The 17,576-nt window shown below is 56.4% G+C and overlaps 1 protein-coding gene across 4 annotated transcripts in view; it reads left to right on the top strand.

Annotated features, from left to right (window-relative positions):
• SHANK3 (SH3 and multiple ankyrin repeat domains 3) overlaps positions 1-17,576 on the top strand; it is a 184,831-nt gene that overhangs the window by 67,966 nt on the left and 99,289 nt on the right. For all 4 annotated transcript variants that reach the window (XR_014226343.1, XM_082280130.1, XM_082280129.1 and 1 more), the window contains exons 12-13: positions 4,505-4,844; positions 16,879-17,069. Coding sequence is in view for 3 of the 4 variants with exons in the window: in XM_082280130.1 (XP_082136256.1) it covers positions 4,505-4,844; positions 16,879-17,069 (531 nt within the window). In the remaining variant the exon portion in view is untranslated. The remainder of the gene's footprint in view (positions 1-4,504; positions 4,845-16,878; positions 17,070-17,576) is intronic.

Here is a 17,576-nt window from a genome sequence, read left to right on the forward strand (position 1 = left end):
ATCCAGTTCTGGGAAGTGTCTGGGAATTTTCCAGTCTGGGAAGTGTCTGGGAATTCTCCAGGTTGGGAGATGCTGTGGGAATTCTCCAGTGTGGGGAAATGCCACGGGAATTTTCCAGTTTGGGAATTGTTGTGGGAATTCTCCAGTCTGGGAAGTGCTGTGGGAATTCCCCACTTTGGGAAATGCATTTTCCCTTTTCCACTCTGGGCCATTCCATGGGAATTCTCCAGTCTGGGAAGTGCTGCGAGAATTCCCCAGTTTTGGAGACTCCGTGGGAATTCTCCGGTGTGGGAAATGTTTTGTGGGAATTCTCCAGTCTGGGCCATTCCATGGGAATTTCTCACTTTGGGAAATGCTTTTTCCCTTCTCCGCTTCCGGCCGTTCCAGGTGCCCTCTCCGGTTTGGGAAGTGGGAATTTGCCGTGGGAATTTTCCACTTTGGGAAACGCGTTTTCCCTTTTCCACCTGAGGCCATTCCACGTTCCTTGCCCGCTTCCCTTTGGAATTTTCCATGATTAAATTGGAATCGTGGCCTGGAAGCGAGCAGACATTTGCGCTCCTTGTGCTTTTCCATGAATATTTATCATGGAAGCAGCGAATCCAAACAAACCTCGGAGCGCTGATTGCGCTTCGCTTCTTCCAGCTGGGAGGAATTTTCAGGATCCTCTGGAGCCTCTCCAGGCTGGGAATTCCTCGGGAAGCTTTGGTTGTGTCCCACTCCCCTCACGGAGCATCCAGAGCCCGGTGTTTCCCTTTGGAAAACAGGGATCCGTGTTTCCCTTTGGAAAACAGGGATCCGGCTGCTCCGAGCGGTGCTGTCATGGTAACGGAAGGGATTCGTTTTGCCGGGAGAAACTCAGTAAACAGACTTGGAAAAAAGTCTGGGAAAAGGTGTGGGAAGGAACATCCAAAGCTCGCCGTGGGAATTGCTCCGAGTTTTATTCCTTCATTGTTCTCCCTTCCTGGATTTTCCCACTGGGAATTGCGGATTTGGGGGGCTGGGAGGAGGAAATAGTCCATAGGACTGGTCTGGGAATGGCCAGGTTCTGGATCCTGGAATTCACGCTCGGGGGTTTTATATCATCATCATCATCATCATCATCATCATCATCATCATCATCATCATCTCTCCCTTTCGCTCCCTTTTCCCACTGGGAATCATTCCAGAGGGTGGGATGAGGAAATCTTCCATAGAACTGGGAATCTGGCAGCGGTCTGGGAATGTCCTGATTCTGGGTCCTGGAGTTTGGACTTGGTGGTTCTTCTTCCTCATCATCATCGTCACCGTCATCATCATCACTCCATTCCCTCCTTTTCCCACTGGGAACGGTGGATTCCAGAGGGTGGGATGAGGAAATCTCCCACAGAAGTGGACATTTGGAAGTGGGCTGGGAATGTCATGATTCCAGCTCTTGGAGTTCACACTCAGTGGTTCTCCACCACCTTCATCAGCAGCATCATCATCATCCTTTCTTTTCCCGCTGGGAACTGTGGATTCCAGAGGGTGGGATCAGGAATTCTTCCCTAGAAATGGATATTTGGAAGTGGACTGGAGATGTCCTGATTCTGGCTCCTGGAGTTTGGACTTGGTGGTTCCTCATCATCATCATCACCATCACCATCATCACCATCACCATCATCATCATCACTGTGCTCACCCAGCCGGTTTGGAATCCTGAATCCCAGAATTCCTGAGGTTGGAAAAGGCCTCCAAGGTCACCGAGTTCCACCTCGTTCCCAGCCCTGAGCCCCACGTGGAATTCCAAGAATTCCTTGGACACCTCCAGGGATGGTGACTCCAAACCTCCCTGGGCAGCCCCTGCCAAGGTCCGAGTGCCCTTTCCATGGGGAAATTCCCAAATATTCCCCCTGCCCCTCCCCCGGCCCAGCCCGAGGCCGTTCTCTCTTGGGAAGTTCTTTAGGCAGCACTTTTGTTTCCTGGATTTTTTCCAGGGATTTTCTGCAAGGAGTGATGGAATCCAAACTGAACCATCTCCTGGAGATGTGTCCCATGCCTTGGTGACACCTGGCCTTGCTGGTAGCCCTTGGGGACGTGGATCCGTGGTGGCCCCACAGTGCTGGGAATGGTTGGGATTGATGATCTTGGAGAGCTTTTCCAACCCCTATGGCTCTGAAATTCCATAGTTTTGATCCAGTTTTTCCCATTGGGATGACTTTGGTGGGAAAACCCTTCCTTGCTGGTGGCCCTTGGGGACCTGGATCTGTGGTGGCCTTGCAGGGGTTGGGTTTGATGGTCTGGGAGGGCTTTTCCAACTCTAAAGGCTCTGAAATTCCATCCTTTTGAGCTCTTTTCCCATTGGAATGGCTTTGGTGGGACATCCCTCACTGGTGGCTCTTGGGGACATGGATCCATGGTGGCCCCACAGTGCTGGGAATGGTTGGGATGGATGGTTTTGGAGAGCTCTTCCAACCCCTGAGGCTCCAAAATTCCATGGTTTTGTCTGGTTTTCCCATTGGGATAACCCAGATGTGGGCGCTGAGGGCCAGTGGTGGTGCCAGGATCCAGGAAGCGCTGCTGCCGGGAGAAATTCCCACACCCGAGGCTGGAACTCATCGGAGAACAAACGCCTGGCATTGCCACGGCAACGGGAAGAGTTCCAGGAGCCTGAAATCCTCGGACTTTGAACCTCAAATATTCCTCGGCAAAATATTCCGAGCGCGGCCTCGCTCAGCCTGGGCTGCTCCTTCCCAATCCTGGGATTCTCCTTCCCAATCCTGGGATTCTCCTTCCCATGGTGGCCTCGGAGCATCCTCAGGATTCACCTGTGGAAGGTGCCATGGAAGAGGCGGACTTGGAAGGGCGGTTCTGGGAATATCCCGAATCCAGAGGGGTCGGAATTCCCTGTTCCCTGTTCCGGCTTGGAGCGGGAGCAATCCATGTTATTCCCAATGTTTTGACACCAGGAATGGGCTGGATGCAGCCAATTCTGCTGGATTTTGCCGCACGCGTTGGACAAATTTTCAGGATGTTAAACTTTGGGATGGGAATGGGCTCACTAAGCAAAATATTGGCAAATCTGGTTTTCCTGGAAGATTGGAATGCAGGAACCCCACGACAGAACCTCTTCTCCTTCCAGAACATCCAGATCCATTTCATTGAATTGTTTAGGCTGGAAAAGTCCTTGGAGCCCATTGAGTCCAACCCTCCCCAGCAGTTCCAAGGCCACCACTGATCCGTCACCCCCAAATTCCACTTGAAATCCCTCCGGGATGGGGATTCCGCTCCTCGTCCCTCTGCGGAGCCGGAGTTGCACTTCCAGGCAGATTCCGGTCACTTTTTTCTGGCATTCCCAAGGATTGGGAGGGAAGTCAGGGCAGGGAGTTGTTGGGGATTTATTCCAAGTGTTGGATTTCCCATCTTTCCCTTGGCACATTCCTGGAGATGTGGAATGGGGATTTGGAAACAGAGGAGCAGCCGGGATTTGTGGAATTGTCCCGTGGGTGCCACCAGCTCCGATCCAGCTGGACATGGATTGTTGGGAATTCTGCTGGTCCTGGGTTGGTCCATCAGAGCTTCCTGAGGTGCCACTTCCAAACCTTCCTGTTGGTGATCCATGGTTGGATCATCTGTCCTGGGGTGGATTCCCAGTGTTGGGAGAGGAGTGGGAGCAGATGGAGGCCGTTCCCGTCTTTCTGACCCAACTCCACACCCATTCCCAACCTTCTCCTCCACCATCTTCCCAGTGTGGAATCCACCTCCCCTTGGCCATTCCCATCTTCCCAACCCAGCTCCACACCCATTCCCAACCCTCCTTCTCCTCCACCCTCTCCCACCTTCACCACAGCTGCTCTTCCACCACCTAATCCCATATTCCTATCTTTTTCCCAGTGTGGTGCAGGATGAGGAGCTGGGAGCAGATGGAGGCCGTTCCCATCTTCCCAACCCAACTCCACACCCATTCCCAACCTTCTCCTCCACCATCTTCCCAGTGTGGAATCCACCTCCCCTTGGCCATTCCCATCTTCCCAATCCAGCTCCACACCCATTCCCAACTCTCCCATTAGTGATCCATGCTTGGATTGGCCATCCCATGCTGGGAGAGGAGCTGGGAGCAGATGGAGGCCGTTCCCATCTTCCCAACCCAGCTCCACACAAATTCCCAATCCTCCCACTGGTGATCCACACTCAGCTCACCCACCCCAGGGTGATTCCCAACCCTCCTTCTCCTCCACCCTCTCCCACTTTTACCCCGGCCACTATCCCATCACCTAATCCCATATTCCCATCTTTTTCCCAGTGTGGTGCAGGATGAGGAGCTGGGAGCAGACGGAGGCCGTTCCCATCTTCCCAACCCAGCTCCACACCCATTCCCAACCTTCTCCTCCACCATCTTCCCAGTGTGGAATCCACCTCTCCTTGGCCATTCCCATTTTCCCAACCCAGCTCCACACCCATTCCCAACCCTCCTTCTCCTCCACCCTCTCCCACCTTCACCACAGCCGCTCTCCCACCACCTAATCCCATACTCCCATCTTTTTCCCAGTGCCTTTCCGAGAAACTCCCAGCTACACCAAGCGCCGCCGGCTCCTGGGCTCCGGTGGCCTGGCGTCCCCTCGCATCCTCCAGCGCTCGGCCAGCGACAACAACCTGAAAGCCGAGAGCCGCGCCTCCTATTCCCCGGTGCCGTCGCTCCGGAGCCTCCCGCCGCAGCTCCTGGTGCAGATGCAGGAAGCGGCCGCCGGAATCGTGGCCGGAGATGGGAGCTTGGCCAGCTCCGGCAGCGCCCGCAGCGCCCACAGCCGCTCGCCCTCGCTGCAGCGCGTGCAGGAGGAGCGCGAGGCCGAGGTGCCCTCGCTCCGCCGGAGCAGCCGCGGGAAAGCCAGGTATGGGATGGGATGGGAATGGGATGGGATGGGATGGGATGGGAATGGGATGTCGTGGACTGGGGGCTGCGGTCCAGTGGGATGCGGGCTGGGAAGAGGGAAAGCTCGGGGAAGGTCAGTGTTGGGTGCTGGAGGTTTGTGGTTCCGTGAGGAGCGGGGCTGTGGTGGATTCTTGGGTTTTCCAGGGGGTTTTCCTGCTATTCTGAGGTTGGATTTGGTTTTGCCCTGGATTGATTCGGTTTTGCCCTGGATTGATTCGGTTTTGCCCTGGATTGGATTCAGTTTTGCCCTGGATCGATTCAGTTTTGCCCTGGATCGATTCAGTTTTGCCCTGGATTGGGTTTAGTTTTGCCCTGGATTGGATTCAATTTTTCCCTGGATTGGGTTTAGTTTTGCCCTGGATTGGATTCAGTTTTGCCCTGGATCGATTCAGTTTTGCCCTGGATCGGTTCAATTTTTCCCTGGATTGATTCAGTTTTGCCTCGGGTTTTGCTCTCCGTCCCGCCCCAACGTAGGGTTGGATTTTTGGCTTTTCCCTGTGTTTTCCCCCATTCCAGGGTCAGATTTGGTTTTCCCCTGGCTTTTCCCTCCATCCCTTCCCATCCCAGGGTCGGATTCAGTTTTTCCCTGGATTGGATTGAGTTTTTCCCTGGCTTTTGTCCTCCACCTCTTCCCATCCCAGGGCTGGATTCTCAGTCTTTCCATAGGTTTTTTCCCCCCTATTCCAAGGTTGGATTTGGTTTTTCCCTGGCTTTTCCCTCCATCCTGGCCTCAGTTTTTCCCTGAGTTTTTCCCTCCATCCTGAGCTCAGATTCTGGTGTTCATTGGGTTTTTCCCTGGGTTTTTCCCTGGGTTTTTCCCTGGGTTTTCCCTGGATTTTTTCCCTCCATCCCAAGCTCAGATTCTGGTGTTCCCTGGCTTTTTCCCCTCAGTTTTTCCCTGGCTTTTCCCTCCATCCTGGGCTCGGACGGTGCCGAGTTCCCTCTGGCATTGCCATGGCAACGGGGGCATCTCCAAAACGAGGCTTGGAGGTGGCAGAGGGGACAATGCCCAGCACTGGGTGGTGGCCCCAGCCATGATTAGCGTGGATATTATGGATATCGTGGATATTATGGATATCGTGGATATTATGGATATCATGGATATTATGGATATTGTGACTGTTGTGGATATCGTGGATATCATGGATTTGTGGATATCGTGGATATCGTGGATATCGTGGTCATTGATATCCCCCATGCTGAGGTTCCTCACCGGAACCCTCCTTGGGACAGTGACCAGTGACCCCGTCCCATCGCCGTTGGAAGTGTCCATGTGTGACCGGTGGGATTGGGATTGGGATTGGCCCGGATCTCGTGTTATCCTCATCCCTGCTGGTCATGTCCAATGGGAATGTTGCTTCGGCTGGGATTGGGAATGGGGTTGTCCTTCACGTGTCCAGGGCTTCTGGGATATCCCTGTGCTGACCATGGAACCCGAGTTGTATTTGGAGAATTCTGTGGGAATTACGGAATGCTGGAATGCTTGGGTGGCAAGGATCCTAAAGCTGATCCAACTCCACCCCATTCCAAAAGTAGGGAAACTTCCCCGATCCCAGGCTGCTCCAAGCTTTCCTTGGGCACTGCCAGGGATCCAGGGGCAGCCCCAGCTGCTCTGGGCACCCTGGGCCAGGGCCTGCCCACCCTCCCAGCCAGCAATTCCCAATTCCCAATCTCCCATCCAGCCCTGCCCTCTGGCACTGGGAAGCCATTCCCTGCCTCCTGTCCCTCCATGCCTTGGCCCCAGTCCCTCTGCAGCTCTCCTGGAGCCCCTTTAGGCCCTGCAAGGGGCTCTCAGCTCTCCCTGGATCCTTCCCTTCTCCAGGGGAACATTCCCAGCTCTCCCAGCCTGGCTCCAGAGGGGCTCCAGCCCTCAGAGCAGCTCCGGGGCCTCCTCAGGAATTGTTCCAACAATTCCAAGTCCTTTTCCTGTTGGATCCCAGGCCTGGGGCAGCTCTGCAGGTGGGGTCTCAGAGCAAATATTCCAGAGGAAAATTCCCCGTGGATAAATGGATGATGGGGTTGGAAACAGCCTCAGGCAAATTCGGCGCCGGCACCTCCGGGTGCTCCAGGCTGGGAATTTCCCATGGGAAGGACAGGGAAGGGGAAAGGTTTGGAATGGGATCAGGGAAGGGCAAAGGTTTGGAATGGGATCAGGAATGAGGGAAAGGTTTGGAATGGGATCAGGGAAGAGGAAAGGTTTGGAATGGGATCGGGGATGGGGAAAGGTTTGGAATGGGATCAGGGATGACGGAAAGGTTTGGAATGGGATCGGGGATGACGGAAAGGTTTGGAATGGGATCAGGAATGAGGGCAAGTGCCTTGCAGATGGATTTGGGAGAGCGGGATCGTTACCTTAGAAACGACAGGAGCAGTCGGAAATCCGGGAAGAATATTAAAAATAGGGAATGGCGGGAATGGGAAACCTCCACCTGTTCCCTGGCGCTGGGAGGAAGGAAATTCCTGGGAATTCCCACACGAAACCAAGCGAACACAGAGGGAATAGCTCGGGAATTCGGGATGTGCTGGAGGCTGATCCAGACTGGGATACGGAGCCTTTGGGAGGTCAAAAATATCCAGAAAGTCTTGGAAATATTCCCAAAATTACCTGGAGCCCAACTCCTTGCCCAAACTTCCCAAGGATTCCCGGAGCTGGCCGCATTATTCCCAACCTTTTACAGGGAAAAGATCCCTGGGAAAGAGAGTTTGGCTCCATTATTTCCACGTCCTCCTGTGGTTTTTCAGGGATAGAAGGATCATGGAATTGTGGAATTTCCAGGAAAAATTCCCAGGTTTGCAGCCTGAGGGTTTAGAACGGTTCAAGTTGGAAAAAAACCTTGGAAGTTTTCCTTCCCAACAAAACCGCCTTCGCTCCATGGCATGGGATATCCATAAATACCTGGAGTCCTCTCACATTTTCCTGGAAAAATCCCAGGGAAAAAATGGATTCTGGGACAGGTTTTCTAGGGAATATCAGGAATATTTCGTGTTGTCCCAATTTTTGATTCCGAGGGTGGAAACTCTCAGGAAAATTGGGATTGGTTTCCAAAAACAGCTCCCTCTGGAGTTCTCCAGCCCTTTCCTAGCTCTCTCCAGGGATTTCCAGCCCTCCGGAATTTTCCAGCCCTTTCCCAACTCCCTCTGCAGTTTTCCAGCCTGTTCCCGGCTCCCTCTGGACTTTTCCAGCCCCTTCCCAGCTCCACTCCCTTCCCTGGCCCCACTCCAGCCCTTCCAGGGCTTTCCAGAGCTGCTCCCAGAATTCCAGGGGATCCCTGAGCCGTGCCCGGGAGCAGCAGGGTTGGGACAGCAGAACTTTTCCAGGCGTTTTCCAGGTTTTCCTTGGATCCCTCCTCCCTCTCTGCCGGCTGTGACTGTGACTCACTCCCCACGTGCCGGAGCCTCCGCGCTTTTCCCAATCCCACTCCAACACCACGAGTTGCCCGATCCAATTCCTTGGGCTGGGATGATCCCTCCGGAGATTTCATTCCCGAAACTCATCCCGATCCATCGCAGCCCCATTCCCGGTTTTTGGAGGCCTGGCAGCCCCTCTGTGGCTTTGGGAAGTTGGGCAGGAGCTGGGATCCATCCTGGTTTTCCTGAAGGAAGGGATGGCCCTGCTCGGCTCCTGATGCATCCCAGATATTCCCGCTTTGGGAAGGGAGGCTTTGGAGCAGGGAATCATCCCCTGGATTTGGGGAAGAGCCGATCCGAGGCTGAGATTCCCGGGAGCAGCTCCTTTTCCCACCCATCCATGACAATTCCCTCGGATCCCACGTCTCTTCCGGCCGGGCTTTGTTTGCTCCAGGTTTTTTTTGTATCCCAAGGAATTCCGTGTCTGAATTCCAGCTTTTCTCATTCCCATTTCCCATTTGCCCTGGACACACAACCGGAGCTTCCAAGAGAATCCTTGGAGCGCTTTAATCCCTCCTTAACATTCCGGGTGTGGCCCAAAATCCTTCCTTAATTCCCACTGCTGCTTTCCAGGTGGGATCTTCCCTCCCCATCCGAAATGTCCCTGTTTATCCCAACTTTCAGCCCTTGGGAATTTCCACATCCGTAGGGAAGTTTGCCCTCTTTGCCATCAGCCAAAGGAGCACCAGGAATTCCCAGCAACTCCTGGGGTTTTTTTTCCTGCTGCTGTCGGATTTAGGGAATGAGATAAATAGTGGGAATTCCCTCCGTGGGCGTTTCCAGGTGGGATCCAGAGGTTTGGATTTGTGCAGGAACAATTCCAGGTTTCCAGGTGGTGTTTGGAGTCAAATCCCATCTCTGGAAGTGTCCAAGGTCGGGCTGGAGGGGGCTTGGAGCAACCTGGGGTAGGGAAAGGTGTCCATGGAGAATATCCTGGGAATGTTGGGAAAAAATCCGGGGAATGTTGGGGGAAAATCCTGGGAATGTTGGGGAAAAGATCCTGGAACCGTTGGGCAAATGGTCCTGGAAATTCTGAGCAAAGGATCCTGGGAATGTTGGGGAATAATCCTGGGAATATTGGGGGGAAAATCCGGGAAATGTTGGGGAAAAAATCCGGGGAATGTTGGGGAAAAAATCCTGGGAATTTTGGGAGGACAATCCTGGGAATGTTGGGGGAAAAGATCCTGGAACCACTGGGCAAATGGTCCTGGAAATTCTGAGCAAAGGATCCTGGGAATGTTGGGACAGTGATCCTGGGAATATTGGGCAAAAAATCCGGGGAATGTTGGGGAAAAAATCCTGGAACCGTTGGGCAAATGGTCCTGGAAATTCTGAGCAAAGGATCCTGGGAATGTTGGGGAATGATCCTGGGAATGCTGGGAGAACAATCCTGGGAATGTTGGGGAAGGGATCCCGGAAATTTTGGGGAAATGATCTCAAAACGTTGGGCAAAGGATCCTGGAAAAGTTGGGGAAAAGCTCCCGGAACCGTTGGGCAAATGGTCCTGGAAATTCTGAGCAAAGGATGCTGGGAATGTTGGGGAAGCCCCGGGGCTGAAGTCGGATCCCACCTGGAGATCAGCCCGTGGCCACCGGCAGCTCTGGGTGGCTCCTGGTGCCACCACCCCGATGCCACCACCCCGATGCCACCTTGATGCCACCACTCTGATGCCACCACTTTGATGCCACCACCTTGACGCCACCTCATCGATGCCACCAGCCTGATGTCACCTCCCCAGTGCCACCACCCTGATGTCACCTCCCTGACACCACCTTGCTGATGCCACCTCCCTGATGCCACCTTGACGCCGGCTCCCTGATGCCACCTTCTCGATGCCACCACCCTGATGTCACCTCCCCAGTGCCACCACCCAGATGCCACCTCTCTGACACCACTGGCCTGATGCCACTTCCCTGATGCCACTTCACTGATGCCACCTCCTCAATGGCACCTCCTCGATGGCACCGCCCTGATGCCACCACTGTGATGCCACCTCTCCTGATGCCACCTCCCCGATGCCACCACCCTGATGCCACCTTGACACCAGCTCCTCGATGCCACCTCCCAGATGCCACCTCCCAGATGCCACCTCCCTGATGCCACCACCCCGATGCCACCACCCCGATGCCACCACTCTGATGCCACCACCCTGATGCCACCACCCTGATGTCACCTCCCCAGTGCCACCACCCTGATGCCACCTCCCCAATGCCATCTCCCAGATGCCACCTCCCTGACACCACTGGTCTGATGCCACCACCTCGATGCCACCACTCTGATGCCACCACTCTGATGCCACTACCGTGACGCCACCTCCTCGATGCCACCTCCTCAATGCCATCACCCTGATGTCACCACCGTGACACCACCTCCTCAATGTCACCTCCCCGATGCCACCTCCTCAATGCCACCTCCCCGATGCCACCACCGTGACACCACCACCTCGATGCCACCTCCCCGATGCCACCGCCCTGACACCACCACTGTGATGCCACCTCCTCAATGCCACCTCCTCAATGTCACCTCCCTGATGCCACCTCCCCGGTGCCACCACCCTGACGTCACCACTCTGATGGCACCGCCCTGATGCCACCACTCTGATGCCACCTCCCCGGTGCCACCTTGACGCCGGCTCCCTGATGCCACCTTCTCGATGCCACCACCCTGATGTCACCTCCCCAGTGCCACCACCCAGATGCCACCTCTCTGACACCACTGGCCTGATGCCACTTCCCTGATGCCACTTCACTGATGCCACCTCCTCAATGGCACCTCCTCGATGGCACCGCCCTGATGCCACCACTGTGATGCCACCTCTCCTGATGCCACCTCCCCGATGCCACCACCCTGATGCCACCTTGACACCAGCTCCTCGATGCCACCTCCCAGATGCCACCTCCCAGATGCCACCTCCCTGATGCCACCACCCCGATGCCACCACCCCGATGCCACCACCCTGATGCCACCACCCTGATGTCACCTCCCCAGTGCCACCACCCTGATGCCACCTCCCCGATGCCATCTCCCAGATGCCACCTCCCTGACACCACTGGTCTGATGCCACCACCTCGATGCCACCACTCTGATGCCACTACCGTGACGCCACCTCCTCGATGCCACCTCCTCAATGCCATCACCCTGATGTCACCACCGTGACACCACCTCCTCAATGCCACCTCCCCGATGCCACCACTCTGATGCCACCACCGTGACACCACCACTGTGATGCCACCTCCTCAATGCCACCTCCTCAATGTCACCTCCCTGATGCCACCTCCCCGGTACCACCACCCTGACGTCACCACTCTGATGCCACCGCCCTGATGCCACCACTCTGATGCCACCTCCCCGGTGCCACCACCCTGACGTCACCACTCTGATGCCACCGCCCTGATGCCACCACTCTGATGCCACCTCCCCGGTGCCACCACGGCCACCAGGGCTGTGTCACTGCCCAGCTCCGGTGGCACATTTTGGGCCGTGTTCCCAGGCTGGCTCCATCCCGGGATTCCCATGTGCTGCGTTTTTTTGGGAATGCGGATGCGGAATAACCGGGAATCAACGGCACTTCCCACACAAACATCCCTGGGTTCGGCATCGGCCACATCCGTCCTTCCCAGGGAATGGAATTGGGAATTCCGCTGAATTCCAAGGAAATCGGACTTGGGAATGGTTTTGCTCCTGGGATTCTCTGCGTCCTGCGGCTCTGAGGGCTCCTTCCCGAGTGGATCCCGCCGGGAAGATCCAGCACGGTGGGATCATGTCCTGGGAAAGAGGGGGCAGAAATCCTGGGAAAGAGGGGGAAGAAATGCTGGAAAATGAGTCCAAAATCCTGGGAAAGAGGGGGAAGAAATGCTGGAAAATGAGTCAAAAATCCTGGGAAACAGGGTCAGAAATTCTGGAAAAAAAGATCAGAAATCCTGGAAAGAGGCATCAGGAATCCTGGAAAAGATGGGTCAGAAATGCTGGGAAAGGGGGCTGAAATGCTGGGAAAGGAGTCCAAAATCCTGGAAAGAGGGATCAGAAATCTGGGAAAGAGGGGTCAGGAATGCTGGGGAGTGAGGCTGAAATCCTGGGAAAGAGGGGTCAGGAATCCTGGGAAAGAGGGGTCAGAAATCTGGGAAAGAGGGGTCAGGAATGCTGGGGAGTGAGGCTGAAATCCTGGGAAAGAGGGGTCAGGAATCCTGGGAAAGAGGAGTCAGAAATCCTGGAAAGAGGGGTCAGGAATGCTGGGAAAAAGGATCAGAAATCTGGGAGAAGATGGGTCAGGAATGCTGGGAAATGGGGCAGAAATGCTGGAAAATGAGTCAAAAATCCTGGAAACAGGGATCAGAAATCCTGGGAAAGAGGGGTCAAAAATCCCGGGAAACGGGGGGCAGAAATTCTGGAAAAAAAAGATCAGAAATCCTGGAAAGAGGCGTCAGAAATTCTGGAAAAAAGGATCAGAAATCCGGGAAAAGATGGGTCAGAAATGCTGGAAAATGAGTCAAAAATCCTGGGAAAGAGGGATCAGAAATCCTGGGAAACAGGGATCAGAAATCCTGGGAAACAGGGATCAGAAATCCTGGGAAAGAGGGGCCAAAAATCCTGGAAAAGAGGGCTCAGGAATGGCTTTTGATCATTCCGGAAGGGTTGTCCCACTTGGGGATTCGGGATCATTCCCAAATCCTTTGATGGACAGGCTGGGGAGGCTCCTGCTGATCCCAAAGATTTTCTGGGAGCATCCAGCCGGAAAACGGCTCCATGGAAAAAACCCTGGAGGCTCCTGGATGGAGCCGGAGCTGGGTCCAAGTGCGGGGAAGGAGAATCCCGGGATAATCCAGGAATGGGATCCCTACGGAATGCTGGCAGCGGTGCCGCGTTCTTTGGGATAAGGAAAAGATGGAGAGATTCCGGAGAAAGATCTGGAATGATGGAGGGAGGAGGAAAATCTGGGAGCTGGGATTGCTCATCCCGGAGAAGGGAAAGCTCCGGGAATGTTCTTCCAGAGGAATTCCGTCCGGGTGTTCCATGGATACGGAGCCGTGTGCGGGAATTCAGGGATTTTCCCGAACTCTGTGGGGGAATTCAGGAATTTTCTCTCATTTTCTGTGGGAATTCAGGAATTTTCTCTCGTTTCCTGCAGGAATTCAGGGATTTTCCCGAACTCTCTGTGGAAATTCAGGAATTGCCTCACATTTTCTGCAGGAATTCAGGAATTTTCCTGAATTCTGTGGGGGAATTCAGGGGTTTTCCCAAATTCTGTGTGGAAATTCGGGAATTTTCTCTCATTTTCTGCGGGAATTCAGGAACTTTCTCTCATTTTCTGTGGGAATTCAGGGATTTTCCCAAATTCTGTGCGGAAATTCAGGAATTTTCTCTCATTTTCTGTGGGAATTCAGGGATTTTCCCAAATTCTGTGTGGAAATTCGGGAACTTTCTCTCATTTTCTGCAGGAATTCAGGGGTTTTCTCTCATTTTCTGCGGGAATTCAGGGATTTTCCCAAATTCTGTGTGGAAATTTGGGCATTTTCTCTCATTTTCTGTGGGAATTCAGGAATTTTCCCAAATTCTGTGTGGAAATTTGGGCATTTTCTCTCATTTTCTGCGGGAATTCAGGAATTTTCCCGAATTCTGTGTGGAAATTTGGGCATTTTCTCTCATTTTCTGTGGGAATTCAGGGATTTTCCCAAATTCTGTGTGGAAATTTGGGGATTTTCTCTCATTTTCTGCAGGAATTCAGGGGTTTTCCCAAATTCTCGAGGCTGTTCCCTGTTTTTCCCTGGCAGCAGATCCCAAATCCCACCTGGCTGCCCCCTCCTGCCATGGAATTCTGGAGGGAAAATGTCCCTCCTGATCCTCCTTTTCCCCAGGATGAGCCCCCCGCTTCCTTCCAGATGCTCTTCCCAGGATTTAGGCTCCTTTCCCCGGGAAAGAGAGCTCAGAAATCCCGGAAAACGGGGTCAGAAATGCTGGGAAGGAGGAGTCAGAAATTCTGGGAATTCTGGGAATTCCCAAGGGAAGTGTTGTTTGAACCAATCCTGGAATCCTCCAGCTGGAATTCACTTCCCATCATTCCCATGAAATCCCATCAAAATGGAAATATCCCGGATTTTTTGGGGATTGTTGGACGCGTTGGAAGCGATTTTTGGGAATATCGTGGTCCGTTCATCCACCTGGGATGGGAATTCTCTGGAGGGTGTGCAGGGATTTATCCCAAGTTTATTCCCGAGGAAGTTTTTCCATCCTGGAACCGGACAATTCCCGATGGAAGCAGCACCCGGATGGATTCCATGGGCTGGAATTCCCTGGAAGCCGATGTGGAATCCCATCCATCCCACCTCCGATTCCAACGGGATGGGAGAGCTCCAGGACAAAAAATTCCATGGGAAGCAAAACCGAGGCTGGGAGGAAGAGCTGCTGCTCCTTCCCAAAATTCCCTTTGCCTTCGGAATCCCGTGGGAATCCCAGCGGGAGGATGCTGGCACTGAGCGCGGACAAATCTCGGATCCGACGGGAATTTTGGGAATCTCCTGGGCTGCTTAATCCTCGCGCTTGGTTTTATCCCTCATTCCGGCTGCTGCTCCGGAATCCGGCCGGGATGAGCTCCGGATTCACGGATCGGGGCTGGAGCCTCCTGGTGTGGGCCGATAAAGGGGATGCAGGAAAAGCTCCGCTGGAAAAATGCCCGGGAATTTGCTCCCATGGAAAACATCCCAGCGGAGCCGGGCAGCTTTGCTCGTGGAATTTTTTGCTCACGGAATTTTTTCCCCATGGCATTTTTTCCCCATGGAAAGGGCGCTCGGGCCTTGGCAGGGGCTGCCCAGGGAGGTTTGGAGTGCCCATCCCTGCAGGTGTCCGAGGAATTCCTGGAATTCCATGCGGGGCTCAGGGCTGGGATCAGGCCCGGCTTGGACTTGGTGCCCTTGGAATTGTTTTCCAAGCTCTGGAATTCTGGGATTTAGGGGGAAAGCTGCTGGGGGGTGCTGGTGCTGCAGGTGGCGCTGGGTGGGGCACGGGTGGCGCTGGCAGCGGGGTCGCGGTGTCTCGGCGCCCTCGCCGCACTCGGGGATGCTCCAAGCAAACATTCCCGCAATTCCCACGATTCCCCCGTTCCCAGAACTTCCTCATTCCTGCAATCCCTGCATTCCCGCCATTCCCACCATTCCCCCATTCCCGCCATTCCCGCCATTCCCACCATTCCCAGAGGATGGCAATTCCAGGAAACGCTTTCCGATGGGAACCTTGTGTCGCCTCTGTGGCAGTTTTGGGGTCCCCATTCCTGCTTTTCCCGTGGTTTCCATGTGCTGGGATCCACTGGAACGGTCCCATCCCAAGGAATTCCATCCGAATTCCATCCCTTTCCCGGCTCTCCGAGGAGCCGGGATGCAGGAGGGGACAGCTCTGCCCCCACCGTGTCACCCTGGGGGGACAAAGATGGGATTGGGGAGGAAAAAGATGGAATTGGGAGGGGAAAGATGGAATTAGGGGGGCAAATATGGGGCAGGGGGGCAAAGAGCGGCCACAGGGGCAGCAGGAGGGACCCCCAGGCTGCGGCCACGCCGGGGGCGGCGCTGGGAGGGGCGGGGGCTGCGGGACCCCCGGGCCGGGCATTGGCACCGTGGGCATCCCAAACTGGGAATGGGATCTGGGGACCCTTCAGGGACCCCTGGGCCGGGCATTGGCACTGTGGGCATCCCAAACTGGGAATGGGATCTGGGGACCCTTCAGGGACCGGGCATTGGCACCGCGGGCATCCCAAACCGGGAATGGGAACCGGGGACCCTCAGGGACCCCTGGGCCGGGCATTGGCACCGCGGGCATCCCAAACTGGGAATGGGAAATGGGGAGCATTCCCGCTCCCTCTCCCGCACCCATTCCCTCTCCCGCACCCATTCCCGCTCCCTCTCCCTCTCCCATTCCCGCTCCCTGTCCCTCTCCCGCACCCATTCCCATTCCCTCTCCCTCTCCCATTCCCGCTCCCTCTCCCATTCCCGCTCCCTCTCCCATTCCCTCTCCCGCACCCATTCCCATTCCCTCTCCCATTCCCTCTCCCTCTCCCATTCCCGCTCCCTCTCCCATTCCCTCTCCCGCGCCCATTCCCGCCCCGGGGCAGCGCGGGCAGCGGCCGCCAGGGGGCGGCGCCGGCAGCGGGAGCAGCCCCGGGAGCGGCCCCGGCAGCGCCATCGGGGTCGGGGCCGCGCCGGCAGCGGGGGCGGCGGCGGCGGCGGCGGCGGCGGCAGCGGAGCGGAGGCGGGGGCGGCCGGTCCAGCTCCGTCCCCGCCCGCCGGGGGAGGAGCCGCGGGCTCCGGCCCCACCTGCCCCGGGCCATGGTGCGCCGGAGGGAGCGGAGCGGAGCTCGGGGCGGGCGGCGCCGAGGCGCCATGGAGCCGGCGGTGGCGGGCGGCGGCCGCCCCGCAGCCGGTGCCGCTCCAACCTCCGCCGCTGCCCGCGCCCGGGCGGCGCCGCCGGGGCCGCGCTGAGCCCCGCGGGGATCCCCCCCAACCCCCCGCCGCCGCCCCGGCCATGGCGCAGCCCGCGGGGCGCGGCGGGGCGAGCCGCGAGCTGCCGGGCATCAGCACCGTAACCTACGTGTTCGTTTACAGCCCCGCCGGCCCCGCCGGGCCCCCCGCCGGCCCCGGTGCGGAACCCGCGCCCCACGCCGCGCCCGCCCCGCTGCGCGGGCCCAAGCGGAAGCTTTACAGCGCCGTGCCCGGCCGCAAGTTCATCGTGGTGAAGAGCTACGCGCCGCAGGGCGACGGCGAGATCCAGCTCAACCGCGGCGAGGCCGTCAAGGGTGAGTGGGGACAGCGGGATGGACAGCGGGATGGACAGCGGGATGGACAGCGGGACAGCGGGATGGACAGCGGGATGGACACCGGGATGGACAGCAGGATGGACAGCGGGATGGACACCGGGAGGGACACCCGGAGGGACACCCGGAGGGAGCGGCCGAGGAGGGCGGGAGGAGTCCCGGCTGCTGCCCCGCGGCCCGCGCTGGATGCGGCACTGGCGGAGCTGCGCTGGGATGGGGGGAGCGGGCGGCTGTGGGGTGAAGGGATTGGGGTGGCCACGATGGTCCCCAGCCCACCTGTGGGGCGGCGGTGCCTCGGGATGCCCTGCGCAGGTGTGGGGTTAAAGATGTGGGGTCCCCAGCACAGCACCTGTGGGGCTCAAGCGCTGTGGGGTCTCCAGCCTGGCTGCAGGGCTGCAGCTTTTTGGGGTGTCCGGTTTGGTTGTGGGGCTGCAGCTTTTTGGGGTGGCCGGTTTGGTTGTGGGGCTGCAGCTTTTGGGGTGTCCGGTT

The sequence above is a fragment of the Coloeus monedula genome, assembly GCF_965178545.1.
Source record: "Coloeus monedula genome assembly, chromosome: 4".
In the NCBI taxonomy this organism is placed as follows: Eukaryota; Metazoa; Chordata; class Aves; order Passeriformes; family Corvidae; genus Coloeus; species Coloeus monedula.